The following is a 22,932-nucleotide window of genomic DNA, read 5'->3' on the forward strand; positions in this document are numbered from 1 at the left end:
GGAGAGGGAGAGAGAGAGAGAGAGAGAGAGAGAGAGAGAGAGAGAAATATGGATATGAAAGAGAAACATTGATCAGCTGCCTCTTGCTGGGGATCAAGCTTGGGTGGCATGTGCTCTGACACAGAATCAACCAGAGATCTCTTGGTGCATGGGATGATGCTCAACCAAATGAACCACACCAGCCAGGTCAGATTGAGTATTATTAACATTAGGAACCTGCAAATGCCTTGTGTTCACTATTGGTTTGCCTTCAATTAGCCTCTGTTAAGGGGTCAATACATACGCTTGAGAAGTGGGGTTTTTTTTTAATCCTCACCCAAGGATATTTTTTTCCATTGACTATTTTTTTTTTTTTTAGGGAGAGTGGAAGAGAGAGGGAAAGACAGAGAGAAACATCCCTGCATGGGTTTAAGATTTCATGGTCTTTCACTGTTTTCTGTCATATTGTTTACTATTTTTCTCTTGTTCACTTTGCTTTAGCCACTGAACTTGCTGGTCCTTGTAATAAGCCAGCTGCTGGCTTTCTCCCCCAAAATTAATCCTTAAAGGAAAGATCATGAAATATAAGAAATAAAAAGAATAATTAGAAAGCCCCAGCGAGGGGGTATTGGTACTGGTGTGTGTGTGTGTGTGTGTATCCCATGTGTGAGAGGGATACCCCTCACAACCACGGTGGCGGTTGTAGGTTAGTGGGGTTGTGGAAGTAGAACTGCTTGCGATGGGGGTCGGGAGGGGGGAGGATTGCCATCTGATCAGGTCTTGATCCTTACCTACCACTGTTGTCTTGACAATTAGTATCTGCCCCTGACTGAGTGATGTGATAGCAGTGACTCATACAGTGGGTGCAAGTGCCCTCAAAAATAAATCATGATAAAGCTACCTCTAAAATTTTTCACCCCTAAACTTCCCTTACTCAAATTCCCTAACCCTCTTTCACCAAACTCTGAGGGAGTGGTGAATTATAATGAAAGGAATGGGAAAACTACAGGACATTGAAAAAAGAGATAGAAGCCGAAACCGGTTTGGCTCAGTGGATAGAGCGTCAGCCTGCAGACTGAAGGGTCCTGGGTTCGGTTCCGGTCAAGGGCATGTACCTGGGTTGTGGGCACATCCCTAGTAGGAGATGTGCAGGAGGCAGCTGATCGATGTTTCTCTCTCATCGATGTTTCTGACTCTCTATCTCTCTCCCCTCCTCTCTGTAAAAAATCAATAAAATATATTTTTAAAAAAGAGAGATAGAAGAAGATATAAACAAGTGGAAGAATACTAGTATACCGTGTTCATGGATTGGTAGAATCAACATCATTAAAATGTCTATACTACCCAAGGCAATCTACAGATTCAGTGCAATCCTTATTAAAATGCCAATGGCATATTCCATAGAGCTAGAACAAATACTCTAAAAATTTATATGGAATAAAAAAAGACCCAAAATAGCTGCAGCAATTTTGAGAAAGAAAAACAAAGTTGGCCCTAACCGGTTTGGCTCAGCAGATAGAGCATTGGCCTGCGGACTGAAGGGTCCCAGGTTCGATTCTGGTCAAGGGCATGTACCTGGGTTGCGGGCACATCCCCAGTAGGGGGCGTGCAAGAGGCAGCTGAATCGATGTTTCTCTCATCGATGTTTCTAACTCTGTCCCTCTCCCTCTCCCTTCCTCTCTGTAAAAAATCAATAAAATATATTAAAAAAAAAAAACAAAGTTGGAGGAATCACAATACCAGATTTCAATTTATACTACAAAGCCACCATAAACAAAATAGCCTGGCACAAGAAATGGAACAATATAGAGAACACAGAAATTGATCCAAGTCATTATGCTCAATTAATATTTGACACAGGAGTGGCCTACAGGCTGACCCTATGTCCACTGAGCCAAACCGGCTAGGGCACCCTTGAGAAGTGTTTTATTCTGAGGAGCAGCTATCTAGTTGGCAGAAGTTGATTCTTTGTTTCTTCAGAACACACTATCATGTTTCAGAGGCTGGCAAATGATGCTTTGACAGAATAAGGATGAGAGTATATATTTTTTTTAGTTGTGTTTCCTTTTAGTCTTTGAAGCAAATAGAGAATGCTAATGGAGCCTGGCCAGTGTGGTTCAGTGGTTGAGCATTGACCGTGGGTGCAAGTGCCCTCAAAAATAAATCATGATAAAGCTACCTCTAAAATTTTTCACCCCTAAACTTCCCTTACTCAAATTCCCTAACCCTCTTTCACCAAACTCTGAGGGAGTGGTGAATTATAATGAAAGGAATGGGAAAACTACAGGACATTGAAAAAAGAGATAGAAGCCGAAACCGGTTTGGCTCAGTGGATAGAGCGCCTGATATATCTACTAGGGCACAGGAAAGTAAGGAGAAAATAAAGTGGACTACGTCAAAATGAAAAGCTTCTGCACAGCAAAAGAAATCATCAACAAAATGAAAAGGGAGCCCACTGTATGGGAAAATGTATTTGGCAATGATACATCTGATAAAGGGTTAATATTCAAAATATATAAGGAACTCATACAACTTAACAAAAGGAAGACAAACAATCCAAAAAAAAAAAATGAGCAAAGGACCTAAATAGACACATCTCCAAAATGGGTATACAGATGGCCAAGAGACATATTAAAAAATGCTCAAAGTCACTAATAATATGAGAGATGCAAATCAAAACGACAATGAGGTACCATCTCACATCTCTCAGAATGGTAACCATCAACAAATCAACAAATGACAAGTGCTGGCAAGGATGTGGAGAAAAGGGAACCCTAGGATACTGCTGGTGGGAATGCATACTGGTGCAGCCACTGTGGAAAGTCTTATGGAGTTTCCTCAAAAAATTAAATATTGATCTGCCATTTGACCCTGTGATCCACGTCTAGGATTATATCCTAAGAAACCCGAAGCACCAATCAGAAAGAATGTATGCACCCTATGTTCATAGCAGCACAATTTACAATAGCTAAGATCTGGAAGCAGCCCAAGTGCCCATCAGTAGATGAGTGGATAAAAAAGCTGTGTTACATTTATACCATGGAATATTATGCAGCAGTAAAAAAAAAAAAAAGAATCTCTTACTTTCTTGAGAAAGCATGGAGGGACCTGGAGAGTATCATGCTAAGTGAATTGGTTGCCTCCTGCACTAGCTCTGACCAGGGCCTGGGCCAGAGAGGAGCCTGCAACCAAGGTACATGCCCTGGACCGGAATCGAACCGGGGACCCTTTGGCCTACAGGCTGACCCTATGTCCACTGAGCCAAACCGGCTAGGGCACCCTTGAGAAGTGTTTTATTCTGAGGAGCAGCTATCTAGTTGGCAGAAGTTGATTCTTTGTTTCTTCAGAACACACTATCATGTTTCAGAGGCTGGCAAATGATGCTTTGACAGAATAAGGATGAGAGTATATATTTTTTTTAGTTGTGTTTCCTTTTAGTCTTTGAAGCAAATAGAGAATGCTAATGGAGCCTGGCCAGTGTGGTTCAGTGGTTGAGCATTGACCAGGAGGTTACAGTTCGATTCCTGGTCAGGGCACATGCCTGGGTTTCGGGCTCGATTTCCAGTGGCGGGTATGCAGGAGTCAGCCGATTAATGATTCTCTCTCATCATTGGTGTTTTTCTCTCTCCCTCTCTTTTCCTCTCAGAAATCAATAAAATATATATTTTAAAAAAGAATGTTGATGGATTTTAAAATTGATTTTAGAAATGTACCTTACAATTAAGGTCCTGGCAGCATTTAAGTTTGATACCAGTAAATGAATACTGCAGATGATTTCTGTGGTTTTCTGCTTAATTTAGAAATATTTTGTGTTCCTTTAGGGTCATTGCCATTTGCAAAGTTGTGCATAATTTGTATTTGTTATTTAAGTTGAGTGCTTTATGACTTGGTTATTATAAGTATGATTTAAAATCGTAAGTTTTCTTTGTCATTTCTGCTAACGACGGTCTGTCTCTTCCCTTCCTAAGTCCATAGTTCTCTTTTTCATCATATTAACAGAACAAATATGTTCAAATATTGAATTAGTTTGTCTTATTGCCTGCATGGGTTTAAGATTTCATGGTCTTTCACTGTTTTCTGTCATATTGTTTACTATTTTTCTCTTGTTCACTTTGCTTTAGCCACTGAACTTGCTGGTCCTTGTAATAAGCCAGCTGCTGGCTTTCTCCCCCAAAATTAATCCTTAAAGGAAAGATCATGAAATATAAGAAATAAAAAGAATAATTAGAAAGCCCCAGCGAGGGGGTATTGGTACTGGTGTGTGTGTGTGTGTGTGTATCCCATGTGTGAGAGGGATACCCCTCACAACCACGGTGGCGGTTGTAGGTTAGTGGGGTTGTGGAAGTAGAACTGCTTGCGATGGGGGTCGGGAGGGGGGAGGATTGCCATCTGATCAGGTCTTGATCCTTACCTACCACTGTTGTCTTGACAATTAGTATCTGCCCCTGACTGAGTGATGTGATAGCAGTGACTCATACAGTGGGTGCAAGTGCCCTCAAAAATAAATCATGATAAAGCTACCTCTAAAATTTTTCACCCCTAAACTTCCCTTACTCAAATTCCCTAACCCTCTTTCACCAAACTCTGAGGGAGTGGTGAATTATAATGAAAGGAATGGGAAAACTACAGGACATTGAAAAAAGAGATAGAAGCCGAAACCGGTTTGGCTCAGTGGATAGAGCGTCAGCCTGCAGACTGAAGGGTCCTGGGTTCGGTTCCGGTCAAGGGCATGTACCTGGGTTGTGGGCACATCCCTAGTAGGAGATGTGCAGGAGGCAGCTGATCGATGTTTCTCTCTCATCGATGTTTCTGACTCTCTATCTCTCTCCCCTCCTCTCTGTAAAAAATCAATAAAATATATTTTTAAAAAAGAGAGATAGAAGAAGATATAAACAAGTGGAAGAATACTAGTATACCGTGTTCATGGATTGGTAGAATCAACATCATTAAAATGTCTATACTACCCAAGGCAATCTACAGATTCAGTGCAATCCTTATTAAAATGCCAATGGCATATTCCATAGAGCTAGAACAAATACTCTAAAAATTTATATGGAATAAAAAAAGACCCAAAATAGCTGCAGCAATTTTGAGAAAGAAAAACAAAGTTGGCCCTAACCGGTTTGGCTCAGCAGATAGAGCATTGGCCTGCGGACTGAAGGGTCCCAGGTTCGATTCTGGTCAAGGGCATGTACCTGGGTTGCGGGCACATCCCCAGTAGGGGGCGTGCAAGAGGCAGCTGAATCGATGTTTCTCTCTCATCGATGTTTCTGGCTCTCTATCCCTCTCCCTCTCCCTTCCTCTCTGTAAAAAATCAATAAAATATATTTTTAAAAAAGAGAGATAGAAGAAGATATAAACAAGTGGAAGAATACTAGTATACCGTGTTCATGGATTGGTAGAATCAACATCATTAAAATGTCTATACTACCCAAGGCAATCTACAGATTCAGTGCAATCCTTATTAAAATGCCAATGGCATATTCCATAGAGCTAGAACAAATACTCTAAAAATTTATATGGAATAAAAAAAGACCCAAAATAGCTGCAGCAATTTTGAGAAAGAAAAACAAAGTTGGCCCTAACCGGTTTGGCTCAGCAGATAGAGCATTGGCCTGCGGACTGAAGGGTCCCAGGTTCGATTCTGGTCAAGGGCATGTACCTGGGTTGCGGGCACATCCCCAGTAGGGGGCGTGCAAGAGGCAGCTGAATCGATGTTTCTCTCTCATCGATGTTTCTGGCTCTCTATCCCTCTCCCTCTCCCTTCCTCTCTGTAAAAAATCAATAAAATATATTAAAAAAAAAAAACAAAGTTGGAGGAATCACAATACCAGATTTCAATTTATACTACAAAGCCACCATAAACAAAATAGCCTGGCACAAGAAATGGAACAATATAGAGAACACAGAAATTGATCCAAGTCATTATGCTCAATTAATATTTGACACAGGAGGCAAGAGCATACAGTGGAGTCAAGACAGTCTCTTCAATAAATGGTGTTGGGAAAATTAGACAGATACATGCAAAATAATGAAACTAGACCACCAACTTATATCATACACAAACAAATGACAAGTGCTGGCAAGGATGTGGAGAAAAGGGAACCCTAGGATACTGCTGGTGGGAATGCATACTGGTGCAGCCACTGTGGAAAGTCTTATGGAGTTTCCTCAAAAAATTAAATATTGATCTGCCATTTGACCCTGTGATCCACGTCTAGGATTATATCCTAAGAAACCCGAAGCACCAATCAGAAAGAATGTATGCACCCTATGTTCATAGCAGCACAATTTACAATAGCTAAGATCTGGAAGCAGCCCAAGTGCCCATCAGTAGATGAGTGGATAAAAAAGCTGTGTTACATTTATACCATGGATACTATGCAGCAGTTAAAAAGAAGAATCTCTTATCCTTTGAGACAGCATAGAGGGACCTAGAGAGTATCATGCTAAGTGAAATAAGTCAGTCAGAGAAAGAGAAGTATCACATGATCTCACTCATATGTGGAATCTAAGTAACAAAATAAACTGGAGCTTGAATGAATATATGTATAACCCATGGACACAGACAATAGGGTTCTGAAGGTCTGGCCTAGGGTGAAGGGGCAGGCTAGAGGGAGTCAATGGGGGAAAATAGGGGACATATGTAATTCTTTCAACAATAAAGAATTATTTTTTAAAAAGAAAGAAAATAAAAGAAATAATGAAAGGAATGTATCCTTCCCAATGTTACTTTACTTTTCTCTTGGGAATGAGAGTGAATCACTGACCTGAAGAGTTGTTTGGTGAATGTGAAATGATAAACTGTTCTTTTGGTTCTTGGGGATCTCCTCCCTAGGACCCCCTTATACTCCCACTGATTTCTCAGAGCTAAATGAAGCTGATACAGAGTTGGATTGAGCTTTTTCTTTTGTTACATGTGATCCACAGAAAGTAACTCATTCCCATTGATTATGGCCCAAATAAGGAGATAAATGAGAACAGGCATTTCAAAAGTCAAATAACAAAATACATCAAACTATATTAGAGGTAGTACTATATGCAAAGGCAGATGGGGAAAAAAAGAAAGTCTAATACATTTTTTAAAAGATAAGGAAAAATATTAGAAATACGAAACAAGCATGAAAACGTACTTAAAAGGACCAACTTGAAAAATTAGGTGTGAAAAGTATAAAGAACACAGTGGGATAACATTAATATGAATTAAGATAAAGGACAAATTAGTGGGTTTAAAGGTCATATATAGGGACTTCTCTTGTAGGAGCAAAGAAACTACAAACTTGGAAGCATAAAAGATAAATATGGAAGATAAGAGTAGAAGTTCCTTTCCCTCTAAGATAAGGAATAAGACAAGGATGCAGGCTTTCACCATTTCTATTCAGCATAATATTGGAAGTTCTAGCCAGAGCAAATTAGGCAGAAAAAGAAATAATTGGCATTCACATTCTAAGGGAAGAAGTAAAATTATCTCTTTTGGAGATGACATGATCTTATAAGTAGAAAACCCTAAAGATTCCACATACAAAAAAACAATTAGGGCTAATAAATCTAGCAACATGGCAGGATACAAAATTAAGAAAAATCAGTTGTACTTCTGTATACTAGCAGTGAACAGTTCAAAACGGAAATTAAGAAAATCCCTTTATAATAGCATTAAGGAGAATAAGATGCTTAGGAATAAATTTAACCAAGGAGGCAAAAAGCTTGTATAGTGTCAGCATATCTTGTTTTAGTAATAAAGTGTTTTTTAATTAAGGAATGTACATTGTTTTAGACATAATGCTATTGCACACTTAATAGACTACAGTATAGTGTAAACATTTGCACTGAGTGGCCATATTATTATGACCGGCCAGATTATTATGACCACCCCATCAGTACAATGAAGTGAATTAGTTATGCAAATAATAATAATAATAAAACCTTGAGAGTATTTGCTTAGGAAGTTTTCAATATTCAGTATTTTTGGAAGTGTCAATGAAGTACTGATGGGGTGTTCATAATAATCTGGCCACTCAGTGTAGATGCAGTGGAAAACCAAAAAATTCATCTGACTTGCTTCATGATATTTGTTTTATTGCAGTGGTCTGGAACCATAATTCTGAGGTATGCCTGTACACTGAAAACTACAAAGCATTGCTGAGAGATATGAAAGAATATCTAAATAAATGGAAAGATATCCTATGTTTATGAATTGGAAAACTTAATATTGTTAAGAAGACAGTACCAATCAAAGCCATCTATAGATTCATTGTAATCCCTGTCAAAATTCCAAGGACATTTTTTGCAACATAGGAAAGTCCATCCTAAAATATATGTGGATTCTCAAGGGACTCCAAATAGCCAAAATAATCTTGAAAGAAGAAAACAGTTGGACTTAATACATCTTTATTTCAAAACTTCTACAAAGCTGTAGTAATCAAAGCAGTGTGGTTCTGGCATACACCAGACATAGAGAATCTAGAAATAAACCCTGAAATAATATGGTCAAATGATTTTCCACAAAGGTGCTAACCCCATTCAGTGGGGGAAAGTATGAAAGAAGTTACGAGGGGGTAAAGGAAGGGGATATGAGGAGTGATTGTTTAATGGGTACAAAGTTTCTGATTGGGATGATAATTGTGAATATATTTAATGGCACAGAATTGTACTTTTTAAAATGGTAAATTTTATGTTAAAGAAAGAAGAAAAATTGGGGCTGGGGCTGATGCTTGTTAAATGGGGTCAGGAGTACCAGAAGTTCCCATGTGGTTGGAGAATCTAGACATTGAGAGTAATTTCTGAACATGTTAGAAAAGGAGGTTATGATAAAAAGTTGGGGTATCTGATTATTGATTTGAGAAGTGATATTCCAGATAAAATCTGGAATATGTAACCCTTAGGGAATTTGAGCTTGGGAGACAGCAAAATTCAAATTCTAGCCTTGTCATTTTTTTTTAGCCCTGTCATTTTGTCATATAACTAAAGCTTTCTGAACTTTTGTCTGTTTTGTATTTGTTAAAAAATTATAGTCATTAAGATTATTGATTAAGTGACTGGTAAAAAACCCACAAACTAGAAGTGCTAACACATAGGTAGGAAACTTAAAATGACAAAAATAGAGGAGAAATATTTGAGAAAATAATAGAGATTGATTCTCCAGAATTAAAAAGAGATGAGAGATCTCATATTGAAAAGGCCCAAATAGGATACCAAATAGAGTTAAAAAAAACACCTCCATATAGACACATTATAGTGAAATTTAAGATTGTCAGAGAAAGAGAAAAGTCTAAAGCTTACCCAAGAGAATAAATAATATTATTAAGGAACAAGATTCAAATTGACATCACTCTTTTAAACAGCAATATAGACTACTAGAGGCCTGGTGCACGAAATTCATGAACGGGGTGGGGGAGGGGGAAGGGTGTCCCCTCAGCTCGGCCTGTACCCTCTCGCAATCTGGGACCCCTTGGGGGATATCCGACTGCTGGTAAGGCCCGGGATTGGGCCTAAACTGGCAGTCGGACATCCCTCTCGCAATCTGGGACTGCTGGTTCCTAACTGCTCGCCTGCCTGCCTGATCGCCCCAAATCACTCGCCTGCCTGTCTGATTGCCCCTGACCATTCGCCTGCCTGCCTGATCAGCCCTAACTACCTTTGCCTTGGCCCCCGCTGCATGGCTTTGTCTGGAATGATGTCTGGCTGTCCGGTCTAATTAGTATATTATGCTCTTATTATTATAGATAAGAAGATGATAGAGTAATATATTTTGAGTATTGAAAAGATTATTGAAAGAAAATAACTTCAAACCCTGAATTCAACCAACTGTTGTACAAGTAGAAGAGCATGATTAAAATATTCTCCAATGTATTGAATATTAAGTTATTCTCAAGATATTGAAGATCAGCCATACAGAGTCCAACAGGGGAAACATTTCTGAGGAAGAACGCAGATGAGTAGAGAAATCTAGCAGATCCTATTAGATGTGTAATGTACACATGTAAGATGTGTAAAGAATGACCAAGTGCCAAAGTAAAGATTGTTGTCTAAAAAATTAGCCAGGTTAAAGAAAAGAAATAGAGGAAGTTTATCAATAACACATGATGAAGATTGGGTAGAAGGGAGATCAGGGACATGAGGGCATGGTAAAGTTCTTGGCTTGATAAAAGGTAAAACATTTTAGTTACCAATAGGAAAGAATGTAAAAAGAAGTTCAAAAAAAGCAATGGACAAATTGAAATAATAAAGTCAGTTAAAAGCCAGAGATTGATGACTCAAAAAAATCCAATATATGTTTGTTTATAAGAAATAACCTAAATCATAATATAAAGTCATATAGGTGGAGGGGCATGGATCAGATGTATATGAAAATATCTGAAAATTGAGCATACTAACAAAGCATTTGCTTATGAGGGTGTTATATCTATCGATAGTTATATTAGAAATTAAAACTGAAAATTAAAAAAAACTTGTTTAAAAATAGCAATAATATACCCCTTGTATGTTAACATAAGTAACATTTTAATGAAAAATAACTATTGTACTAAACAGCAAAGGAATTTAGTGGGAAGAGTAATAGTATTTTATGCATTTTCATAAATTTCTTTAACCATCTGATTTAATAAAACATACTTAGAGTCTGTTATCTGCTTTTACATTCACTCTGTTGCAATATGTTGTTTTGATTGAGGTACATGAGGAGAATCCTAGGCCTTGTAGATCTTTTGAAACAGTCTGGGGAACCCTCGGGGGTCACACTTTGAAAATTGCTTTTTCTGTACAAATTTCTTTGCTATTGCCCCTCTTCCTCCAATTTGGTGTCTTCTGCATTGATTATAGTTTTCTCATTTTCTGTATTCCCTCCCACCTTCCATTTTTGTTTTTTATTTCCTGCCTTACTTGTTATTCTTCTCCAGTTTCAGATTGATCTTCAAGTCTTCACTGATAATTCTAGTGTCTGTGACTATCTCTTCTTCAAAATTTATTGGCAAATATAGTTGGTTAACTGGAGGATATTTAAGTGTTATAAGTTTCTTGTGTGTTTTCTCTTTCCAGTTATATTATAAAGCTCTTTTTTTTTTTTTAAGCAGGGACTCTAAAAATTGACAAGACAAAGGAAGAGTTTCTCCTAGCACAGTGTTAGGTACAAAGTAATATTTGTTGGTTGATAGGAAGTAACATTCTCCAGGAGAGCACATAGAGATCACAAATTCCCTTGGCCTTAAATGTTTTATTAGAAAACTATCTAAAAATTGACAAGACAAAGGAAGAGTTTCTCCTAGCACAGTGTTAGGTACAAAGTAATATTTGTTGGTTGATAGGAAGTAACATTCTCCAGGAGAGCACATAGAGATCACAAATTCCCTTGGCCTTAAATGTTTTATTAGAAAACTATAGTATCTGCTACATGGTAATACTTTTGGTATTACAAGTAATGGTTTCTTTTTTCTTTTTCTTTTTCTTTTAAGAGATCTTTATAACTAAAACCATCTTCAGTTTAGGCTTGTTGATACTGCAAGTCATTTTTTTTTTATTGTTGATATTATTACAGATATCCCTCATTTTCCCTCCTTTGCTGCCCTCTACCCACACCCTACCCTCCCTGCAAGCTACTTACTGATTCATTTATTTTCTTTCCATTTCAGAAAAAAGCCAAAGGTCAAGAGCTGTTCGATCAGATTACATACCACTTGGATCTTATTGAAAGCGACTATTTCGGACTGAGATTTATGGATTCAGCACAAGTAGCAGTGAGTAGCTTTTTTTTGGAGGATCCAATATGGGGGCAGAAATGGAAAATTTCAGATAATGTGCTAAGTGCTACAGGCTACTTTTTTTTTTTTTAAGGCTACATATTCATAATGTGCTCTTTTTCCTTTTGATTTCCTTCTTATTATGATATGCTTATTTTTTTTTTAAAAAGTGAGTTCTAGCCCTAACCCAAATTATTAGAGTATGATTTTTGTGGATGAGGATTGGAAATCTGTGTTTTTAATAACCAGTGGAGTTTGTTCTTGGGCATATTAGAATTGGAGAAGCACTGTGTAATGGAAAGAATGCCAGTTTTGTAAGTAAGAAGTTTCCAGCTTGCAAATTTAAGGCAAGTGGACTAAGATCCCTTCCAGATCTGTGATTATGGATCAATAAATAGATGGTCTTTGACATGTGCATTTCAAATGAGAGAACTGTATATGTAATAGGGTAGGAAGTTGGAGGCTTTTCAAAGAACTGAGTATTGTACTAGGATTTAACTGGAGGATATTTGGAAGAAAGTAATAGGTAAGATTGAAAGGTGAATTAGTGATCTCATCCAAACTGAATACCAGAAGTGTTAAATATGTTCATGTACCGCATAATGTGTCAGTGACAGACCACATATACCACAGTGGTTCCAAAAGATTACAATGGAGCTAAAAATTTCTATTGCCTAGTGATGTAGTAGTGCAGTGCTATGCTATTTTAAATAAATTTAGTGTTGCCTAAGTATTCAGTGTTTACAAAGTCTACAGTAGTATACAGACATATCCTATGCCTTCCCATTCACTCACCACTCATTCATTCACTGACTCACCTAGAGCAACTTTCAGTCTTGCAAGTTCCATTCATGCTAAGTGCCCTACACAGGTGTACCATTTTAAATTTTTTATGCTGTGTTTTACTGTGCCTTTTCTATGTTTGGATATGGTTAGGCATACAAAATGTTTATTGAATTCATTTCCGGTCTGCTACCTAGTCTGATGAAGGCTTGCTTGACTAGTTTAATATCATTCAACTCTTATCTCTAGAATAAGGGATTAAAGTCTTGCAATCAGATGAAAAAATAAATGCTTTTAGGGACATACAGTTTATAGTTCACTGTTTTTCCAGGAGTCAAGGGGGAAAGAGGTAGAAGTATGCCAATGTTAGGTTTCAGGCACTTAAAATATTTAAGTGCTTATGGAAAAAAATAGACATTCAGTCATTGCTAAGTTGTATTATTCACTCTTTGCCAATATCAGCAATTATTGAATTCTAAATCCCCAAATGATTATTTTCCCTTTTATTTGATACATATCAAAGGGGAAATGCCTTTCTTGCCTTTTCATTCTCTACTCTTTAGTTCTAGTTTATCCCTTCTAATACCCAGAAATCTAGGCATTAAGATTAAATTTATGTAGGCTTACTTATTTTCTGTTTTTGCTGTCACTAAAATACTCTAAACCAGCGATTTTTAACCCTTTTCATTGCATGACATGCAAACTAATTGCTTAAATTCTGAAGCACAGCAAAAAATATATTTTTACTATTCTGGCAAAAACAAAATAGGTGTAATTTTGATTCATTCACACTAGATGGCTATTGTTGTATTGGCTGTTGTCGTTTTTAAATTTTACAATCTCAGGGAAAAGAGGTCAGTGCCCCTGACTTAAATAATCAGGTATTGTGTCTTAAAAATTCTTGTGGCACATCAGTTGAAAATCACTGCTCTAAACTATGTGAATTGAGCTGAAAGAACAATAATTGGTAGATGAAAACTATTAAAAATAAACTCTAGATAGTACTTTAAATATTCTTAAAGTGCTAAATCACTTGATTCCATAACTATTCTATATAAGAAAAGCCTAATATGCAAATTGTCCCTTCGATCGGAAGTTCGACTAGGGGGTGAGGCCAACTGTCCACAGCCCCTCCTCCCAGACGGCCCGGCCTGGCCCCAGCCTGCAGCGGTGGCAGGCAACCGGGGGAAGGGAGGCCCCTGCCGGCAGCCAGCAGCCGCTAGGGACCCTACTGTGTACGAATTTTGTGCACTGGGCCTCTAGTTGAAAATAAACTCTAGCCCTCACTTGATTCCATAACTATTAAAAATAAACTCTAGCCCTGACTGGATAGAGTGTTCGCCCATGTACTAAAGGATCCTGAGTTTGAAGGGCCCTCAGTTAGATTTTGGTTGAGGACATGTACCTTGGTTGCAGGCTTAATCCCCAGCCCTGGTTGGGGCATGTGCGGGAGGCAACCAATCGATGTGTCTCTCACATAGATGTGTCTCTTTCTCTCTCTCTCTCTGTTTTGCACCCTCCCTTCTACTCTATCTAAAAATCAATGGAAAAATATCCTTGGGTGAGGATTAACAAAAAATAAACAAAAAGACCCCTCTAGATGACACTTTAAGTATTTTTAAAGTGCTAACTCACTTGGTTCTATGACAGTCTTAATGACATTAAATAAACATAGAGAAGACTGTTAGTTATTTGTTGTGTGGCCAGTTTTAACTCCAGCATGAAACAAAATTGAAATTTATAAAACACTTCAATTTTTTGGTGAAAATAGTGAACATAATGATAGCTCAAGTGGATTTTTTGGCCAGGATCATTTATGTAAACACAATGATTTTCATATTTCTTTGTCATATTTATTGTGTCGACAAAACTGTAGAATCAAAAGGGAGTTAGGCAGTTGTAAATTACACTGCTAGGAACATAGGGGTGCGTATATCCTTTCTGACTGGTGTTTTGGGTTTCTTAGGTTATATTCCTAGAAGTGGGGCTACTGCGTCAAATGGCAGTTCCATTTTTAATTTTTTAAGGAAACTCCATACTATTTTCCACAGTGGCTGCACCAGTCTGCATTCCCCCCAGCAGTGTACTAACTTCCCTTTTCTCCACATCCTTGCCAACACTTGTCGTTTGTTGATTTGTTGCTGATAGCCATTCTGACAGGTGTGAGGTGGTATCAGGATGTTGGCAAGGATGTAGTGTCTTTTTGATTTGCATCTCTCGGATGATTAGTGACTTTGAGCATTTTTAAATATGTCGCTTGGCCATCTGTATGTCCACTTTGGAGAAGTGTCTATTTAGGTCCTTTGCCCATTTTGTGATGGGATTGTTTGTTTTCCTTTTGTCGTATGAGTTTCCTATATATTTAGGAGATTAATCCCTTAGCAGATGTATCATTGCCAAATATGTTCTCCCATACAGTGGGCTCCCTTTTTGTTTTGTTGATGGTTTCTTTTGCAGTGCAGAAGCTTTTTATTTTGATGTAGTCCCGTTTGTTTATTTTCTCCTTAGTTTCCATTGTCCTAGGAGATGTATTGGTAAACATACTGCTACGAGAGATGTCTGAGATTTTGCTGTCTATGGTTTCCTCTAGGACTTTTATGGTTTCACGTCTTACATTTAAGTATTTTATCTATGTTGAGTTTATTCTTGTGTATGGTGTAAGTTGGTGGTCTAGTTTCATTATTTTGCATGTATCTGTCCAATTCTCCCAACACCATTTATTAAAGAGACTGTCTTACTCCATTGTATGCTCTTGCCTCCTTTGTCAAATATTAATTGAGCATAATGGCTTGGGTTGATTTCTGGGTTCTTTGTTCTGTTCCATTGTTCTATATGCCTGTTCTTGTGCCAGTACCAGGCTGTTTTGAGCACAATGAATTTGTAGTATAACTTGATATCTGGAATTGTGATTCCTCCAACTTTGTTCTTCTTGAGATTGCTGCAGAGGTCTTTTTTGGTTTTATATACATTTTTGGAATGTTTGTTCTAAGTTTGTGAAATATGCCATTGGTATTTTAATAGGGATTGCATTGAATCTGTAGATTGCTTTGAGGGGTAAGGATAATTTAATGTTAATTCTACCAATCCATAAACATGGTATATTCTTCCACTTGTTTATATCTTCCTCTGTCTCTTTTTTCTACGTTCTGCAATTTTTGGAGTACAGGTCTTTTACCTCTTTGGCTAAGTTTATTCCTAAGTATCTTAAGTTTTTGGTTGCAATGGTAAATGGGATTGTTTTTTTAGTTTCTCTTTTTGAGAGTTCACTATTATGTATAAAAATGCTATGGATTTTGGGGTGTTATTTTTGTATTCTGCTGCTTTTCCAAATTCGTTTATTAAGTCTAGTAGTTTTTTGATGGAGTCTTTAGGGTTTTCTATGTACAGTATCATATTATCTGGGAATAATGAGAGTTTTAGTTCCTCCTTTCCAATTTGGATGCCTTTTGTTTCTTCTTGTCTGATTGGAAGTGAGTACTATGTTGAACAGGAGTGGGGAAAGCGGACATTCCTGTCTTGCTCCTGTTCTTAGGGGTAATGGTTTTAGTTTTTGCCCATTGACTATGATGTTGGCTGTATGTTTGTCATATATGGCCTTTATTATGTTGAGGTATGATCCCTCTATTCCAACTTTGCTGAGAGTTTTTATCAAAAAAGGGTGTTGGATTTTGTCAAATGCTTTTTCTGCATCAGTTGATATGATCATGTGATTTTGGTTTTGCAATCTGTTTGTCAATATAATATTTATTGATTTGTAAATATTGTACCAGACTTGCATCCCCAGAATAAATCCCACTTGGTCATGATGTATGATCTATTTGATGTATTGCAGGATCTGATTTGCTAAAATTTTCTTGAGGATTTTAGCATCTATGTTCATCAGGGATATTGGCCTGTTGTTCTCTTTCTTTGTAGTGTCTTTATCTGGTTTTGGAATTAGGGTAATGCTGGCCTCTTAGGAAGAGTTTGGAAGTGTTCTTTCCTCTTGAATTTTTTGGAATAGTTTGAGGAGAATAGGCGTTCTTCTTTGAGTATTTGGTAAAACTCCTCTATGAACCCATCTGGACCAGGGCTTTTGTTGCCTAGGAGTTTTTTTTATTATTGCTTCAATTTCATCAGTAGTTATTGGCCTATTCAGGTTTTCTGATTCTTCCTGATTGAGTTTTGGAAGGTTGTATTTTTCTAGGAATATGTCCATTTTGTCCAGGCTGTCCCATTTGTTGGAATAAAGTAGTTCATGATTTTTTTTATGATCCGTTGTATTTCTGTGGGGTCAGTTGTTACTTCACCTCTTTCTGTTTCTGATTTTGTTTATTTGGGTCCTCTCTCTCTTTTTCCTGGTGAGTCTGGCTAGAGGTTCATCAATCTTGTTTATCCTTTCGAAGAACCAGCTCTTGGTTTTATTGATATTTTGTATTGGGGTTTTTTTTGTGTCTCTTTATCATTTATTTCAGCTCTGATTATTATTTCCTTCCTTCTACTTATTCTGGGAGTTTCTTGTTATTCTTTTTCTAATTCTTTAAGTTGTAGTGTTAGATAACTTGTTACCACTTTTTCTTGTTTTTTTTTGAGGTAGGCCTATAGTGCTCTGAGCTTCCCTCTCAGGACTGCTTTCACTGTGTCACATAGATTTTAGATTGTTTTATGTTCATTTTCATTTGTTTCCAAGGTGTTTTTTTTTTTATTTCTTCTTTGATCTCTTTGGTAACCCAATCATTGTTTAACTAGAGGCCCATTGCACGACATTCGTGCAGTGTGTGTGTGTGTGTGTGTGTGTGTGTGTTTGTGGGGGTGTCCCTCCGCCCGGCCTGTGCCCTTTCGCAGTCTGGGAGCCCTTGGGGGAAGTCCGACTGATGGCTTTTCAGGGAGAGGGCCTATGCTGTCAGTTGGACATCCTTAGCGCTGCTGTGGTGGTGGTGGGCAGCTGTGCTCGCCAGTCGTCAGGTCGGCTTGTGGTTAAGTGGCGCTCCCCCGTTGGAGCGTACTGACCACCAGGGGGCAGCTCCTGCGTTGAGCATCTGTCCCCTGGTGGTCAGTGCGTGTCATAGCGACTGGTCATTCTGCCTTTTGGTTGCTTTGCATATTACCCTTTTATTATATAGGATAGCAAGCTTTTTAGCCTCCAGGTATTTGATTGTTTTTGAGCGTTTTTATTGTAGCTGATTTCTAATTCCATGCCATTGTGGTCTGAGAAGGTGCTTGATGTTTTTTCAGTTTTCTTGAATTTGTAGAGATTTAGCTTGTGTCCTAACATGAGGTCAATCTTTGAAAATGCCCTGTGTGCACAGCTTTGGGGTGGAAGATATCAGTTAGTTTCATCTGTTCTAGACTGTCATTTAGGATTGCTGTTTCCTTGTTGATTTTTTGTCTAGAAGATTTATCCAGTGATGTCAGTCCCCTACTGTGATTGTATTGCTGTCAACCTCTCCTTGATATCCTCAGAAGTTTTTTTATATGTTTAGATGCTCCTGTATTGGGTGCATATATGTTTACCAGAGTTATAGCCTCTTGTATTGATCCCTTTAGTATTATGAAGTGGTCTTTATTATCTCTTGTTATGGCCTTCACTTTGAGGTCTATTTTTTTCAGATATAAGTATTGCTATCCCAGCTTTTTTTTTTTTTTTCATTTCCATTTGCCTGGAAATTTTGCTTTTTAAAAAGTTGTTTACCTTTGCTTATACTAGCTTATTTTATGTGAATATGTGAAAAGGTGTTTATATTTAATTAAAAAAACATTTTTATTCATTTCAGAGAGCTAGGAAGAGGGAGAGAGAGAAACATCAATGATGAGAGAGTGTCATCAATCGGCTGCCTCCTGCATGCCGCCCACTGGGGACTGAGCCTAGAACTCAGACATGTGCCCTGACCAGGAATCGAACTGGTGAACTCTTGGTTCATGGGTCGATGCTCAACCACTGAGCCACACTGGCTGTGCTATACTTAATTTTGTAGTTGAAACAATCGCATATTTACAGCAAAGTTGCAGGACACTATAAATATTTTCTGGAACCATCTGAGAGAGAGTTGCAGATAAGATGTTCCATCACCCCTGAATTCTTCAGTGTATGTTTCCTACAAACAAGCATATTCTCTTGGATAACTCAATACAACTGACAAAACCAGAAAGTTAATTTAACATTGTGGCATTGCCACCCTCCATTGAAGTTAAGCCAATTGCCCCTTGAGTGTTCTTTATAGCCATTCCAGTTCAGAATCACACTTTACATTAGTTGTCATGTCTTTTCGTGGTCTTCAGACTAGAATATCGCAGTTCCTTAGTCTTTCCTTGACTTCCATGACCTTTACACTTTTGAAGATACAGGACAGTTATTTTGTAGGTTATCTCCATTTTGGTGTTCTCTGATGTTTCCTCATGGAGTAGGCTAATCTTAGACTCCTTTGGCAGGAAATAACAGAGAAGTGATCCTGTGTTCTCACCCGTCCTATTGGGTGACCTTTAATTTCATTGTGTCCCATTATTGTTTTTTTTTTTAATTAAATCTTTATTGTTCAGGTTACATTTGTTCCTCTTTTTTTCCCCCCCATAACTCGCCTCCTCCCAGTTCCCGCCCCACCTTCCGCCCTCACTCCCCACCCACTGTCCTCATCCATAGGTGCACGATTTTTGTCCAGTCTCTTCCCGCATCTCCCATTCACTTGTTGATAGATGCATGTTTGTTGTTCACAATTTGTATCTTTACCTTTTTCTTCTTCCTCTTCTTAAAGGATACCTTTCAGCATTTCGTATAATACTGGTTTAGTGGTGATGAACTCCTTTAGCTTTTCCTTATCTGTGAAGCTCTTTATCTGACCTTCAATTCTGAATGATAGCTTTGCTGGATAAAGTAATCTTGGTTGTAGGTTCTTGGTATTCATCACTTTGAATATTTCTTGCCATTCCCTTCTGGCCTGCCAAGTTTCTGTTGAGAAATCAGCTGACAGTCGTATGGGTATTCCCTTGTAGGTAATTGAGTCTCTTTCTCTTGCTGCTTTTAAGATTCTCTCTTTGTCTTTTGCTCTTGGCATTTTAATTATGATGTGTCTTGGTGTGGTCCTCTTTGGATTCCTTTTGTTTGGGGTTCTCTGCGCTTCTTGGACCTGTAAGTCCATTTCTTTCACCAGGTGGGGGAAGTTTTCTGCCATTATTTCTTCAAATAGGTTTTCAATATCTTGCTGTCTCTCATCTTCTGGCACCCCTATTATTCTGATGTTGGTACGCTTGAAGCTGTCCCAGAGGCTCCTTACACTATCTTCGTATTTTCGGATTCTTTTTTCATTTTGCTTTTCCGGTTGGGTGTTTTTTGCTTCTTCGCATTTCAAATCTTTGGCTTGATTCTTGCGCTCCTCTGGTCTGCTATTGGGTGTAATATTCTTTATTTCAGAGCGTGTATGCTTAATTTCTAGTTTCTTTATCATAGCATCGAGGGTCTCATTAGTTTTCGTGAGGCTCTCCAGAAGTTTATTGCAAGCCCTCAAAATTGCGTTTTTTAGCTCTATATCCTCCATTTCTGTCATGTTTTTTTGTCTCCGCATTTTTTATGCTTTCTTGGTGCACCCCCTAGTGGTCTTTGTGCGCAGTCTTGTTCTAGTTGAGCCTTGATTGTTGTAGTTAATACTAGAGGGATTTGACCACCAGGCCGACTGGCTGTGTGAATCAGCTGTGTCTGCCGCGGAAAACTTCTGTCCTCTGGGGAGGTGCTAATCTAGCCTTTGCCTGAGGCGATCCGGCAAATGGCTCTGCGCAGGGCTTGGGCGGGGCGGGCTCAACAGGGCGGGCGGAGGGAGCCGTTATGGTGCCCTCAGTCCTGTTCCCAGAGGCTCTGCTTCTCAGAACCCCCGGAACCGCTGCAAACCTCGGAGGGAAAGCTGCCTTCCAACTGATGCCAGACACTCCCGCTTCTCCCGTTTGGGTCCGAGTCCCCAGCGATTCGCCCGTATCTGGAGCTCAGAGTCTGAGACTCCCCCCTGACCGAAAACGACAACCGCGCTCTCAGCCACCAGCCCGCTTTGCGCGCGCACCTCCGCACCTGAGTATTTTCCACACTGCGCCTCCTCTGAGCCTCGGTGTGCTGTTATTTTTCCTTCTAGTTGAAGAGTCTCTCCTCAGCCAGCTTTCCTGTGGTTCTGGGTGATGTCCGTTCCGTCTTTTAGTTGTATTTTTGAAGTGGTTGTTTGCGGCAGCAATCTCTGGTGTTTACCTATGCCGCCATCTTGGTGTCTCTCTGTCCCATTATTGTTGATAATTAACTTTAATCCCTTGATTAAGGTGGTGTCGGCCAGGTCCTAGCCATTATAAACTTATTTTACTTTTGTACTTACTTTTTGTGGACAGTTACTTTGAGGCTTTCTCATCAACTCTGTATTTATTTATTTATTTATTTATGAACTAATGGATTTCTGTTTTATTCAGTGGGTCATAACCTGTTACTATCATTTATTTTGATGTTCAATTTCCTGAGGTTTGGTCAGTGGGAACCACTTCAAGATGGCTTCTATATTCATTTAAGATACACACATCATTCTTGGAGCATTTCCTGACTTTCTGGCCCGAGAAGATTTTCATCTTATATTTCCCTTCTCTAGCCCTGGAATTTGCCAGTTCTCTAAAGAATTTTTTGGCTAGATTTAGGGACTATATGTTTACATTTCTCAATCTCTCTTTCTATGTGTGTGTGTCTGTGTGTGTGTATAGAGAGAGATATCGTACACTATGACTTCACACCCATAACTCCGATTTTAGTCCAATATCACAGGCCTTACTTGCAGTGTTTTTGTGTTTTGTTTTGATTTTCTTCTATTTGCAGTTCTCTTCTACAGAAACCAGGCTTTGATTATAATCAGTATATTTACTTGACTACTCGATCTCTATGGAATTCATCTCTAGCCTCTCCCTGCATGATGCTGACCTCGTATAAATACAGACATTTTTTGCAGGTAGTGTTGTAGATTTATCTCCTCTAGAGTTTAGAGTAGGATTAGAGGATATACTGGTGGCAAATAAACACATGAAAATATGTTTAACGTCAATGGACAAAAGGGAAATGCAAATTAAGACCTTGATGAGCATCATCACTACACATCTATTAGAACAGCTGAAATAAAAACTAGTGACAACTTAGTAGTGCTAGTGAGGATGTGGAGAAACTGGATCTCATATTGGGTTTGGGAATGTGAAAATGGTACAACCAGTATGGAATATAGTCTATTAGTTTCTTAAAAAACTAAACATACTCTTACCATATGACAGCATTTATATGCCTGGCCATTTATCCCAGTGGAATAAAGACTTATTTTCTCATAAAAACTGGTGCATGGTTGCTCATAGCAACTTTAGTTGTAATAACAAAACACTGGGAAAAAACCAAAAAACGTAATTAAATAGGCTGGCACATGTATTCCATTGGATACTACTCATCAATAGAAAAGAAAAGTCTGTTGATACACAACTTAGGTAGATCTCAAGGGCTTTATGTTGAGTGAAAACAGCCAATCTCAGAAGGTCACATACTGTATGATTCCATTTATATAATATTCTTAAAATGTCAAAATTATATATAGAGAGATCAAATTAATGGTTGCCAAGGTTTAAGGATATTGGAGATAGGAGGTGGGTATGACTATAAAGGAGTAGTCTGAGAGAACTCTTTGTGATAATGGAATATTTCTTTATCTTGATTGTGGTGTTATAGGAATCTAAATGAGTGATAAAATGATGTGGAACTATATGCAGCAGGTCCTTGAATAATGTAATTTTGTTCAGTGTCGTTTTGTTCTAACATTGATGAGAAAACAACAACAATAATTGCTGGCCAGGGCCACTGTCTGTGTGGTTTGCATGTTCTCTCCATGTCTGCATGGGTTTTCTTTTGTTACCTCCCACAGCCCAAAAATGTGCAAGTTGGGTGAATTGGTATATTTACATTATCCTAGTCTGAGTGACTGTGTGTGTGTGTGAGCACTTCTGTCCAGGTGGGGTCCCACCTTGAGCAGCCAGGACAGGCTCTGGCCACCTGTGACACTGAACTGGAATAAGCATGTTGGAAAGTAATTATTTTATGTGTTTTTATTTATCTTTCTTAAATGTATGTGTAGCTCACATTTATTTCACTGTTAAATATTAGAAGTGTTTTGGGTCTTTATTTAGAAGTTTAGTGTTGTTTTTATGACCAGAAATATGGTGTGTAAACTTAATTCTTATTTATATCAATCAGCCTATGGTAAAATTGGTTTTGTTATATGCCATTTTGCTTAAAGTTGCAGTTTCCAAGAACCTGTTGACAATAACAACGTGAAGTGGGGACTTACCGTATACACATTGTACTAATGTCAGTTTCTTGATTTTAATACTGTACTATAGTTATGTAAGATGAAAGCATTGGGGGAAGGTGGAGAAAGAGTACACAGGACCTCTTGTTATTGCAACTTTCTGTGAATAT

The 22,932-nt window shown here is 38.3% G+C and overlaps 1 protein-coding gene across 6 annotated transcripts in view; it reads left to right on the forward strand.

Annotated features, from left to right (window-relative positions):
- Window positions 1-22,932, forward strand: part of EPB41L5 (erythrocyte membrane protein band 4.1 like 5) — a 162,019-nt gene that overhangs the window by 6,857 nt on the left and 132,230 nt on the right. For all 6 annotated transcript variants that reach the window (XM_014547919.1, XM_005876498.2, XM_005876499.2 and 3 more), the window contains exon 2: window positions 11,604-11,708. In XM_014547919.1, the coding sequence (XP_014403405.1) occupies window positions 11,604-11,708 (105 nt within the window). The remainder of the gene's footprint in view (window positions 1-11,603; window positions 11,709-22,932) is intronic.

Source organism: Myotis brandtii, unplaced genomic scaffold (assembly GCF_000412655.1).
Source record: "Myotis brandtii unplaced genomic scaffold, ASM41265v1 scaffold488, whole genome shotgun sequence".
Lineage (NCBI taxonomy): Eukaryota > Metazoa > Chordata > Mammalia > Chiroptera > Vespertilionidae > Myotis > Myotis brandtii.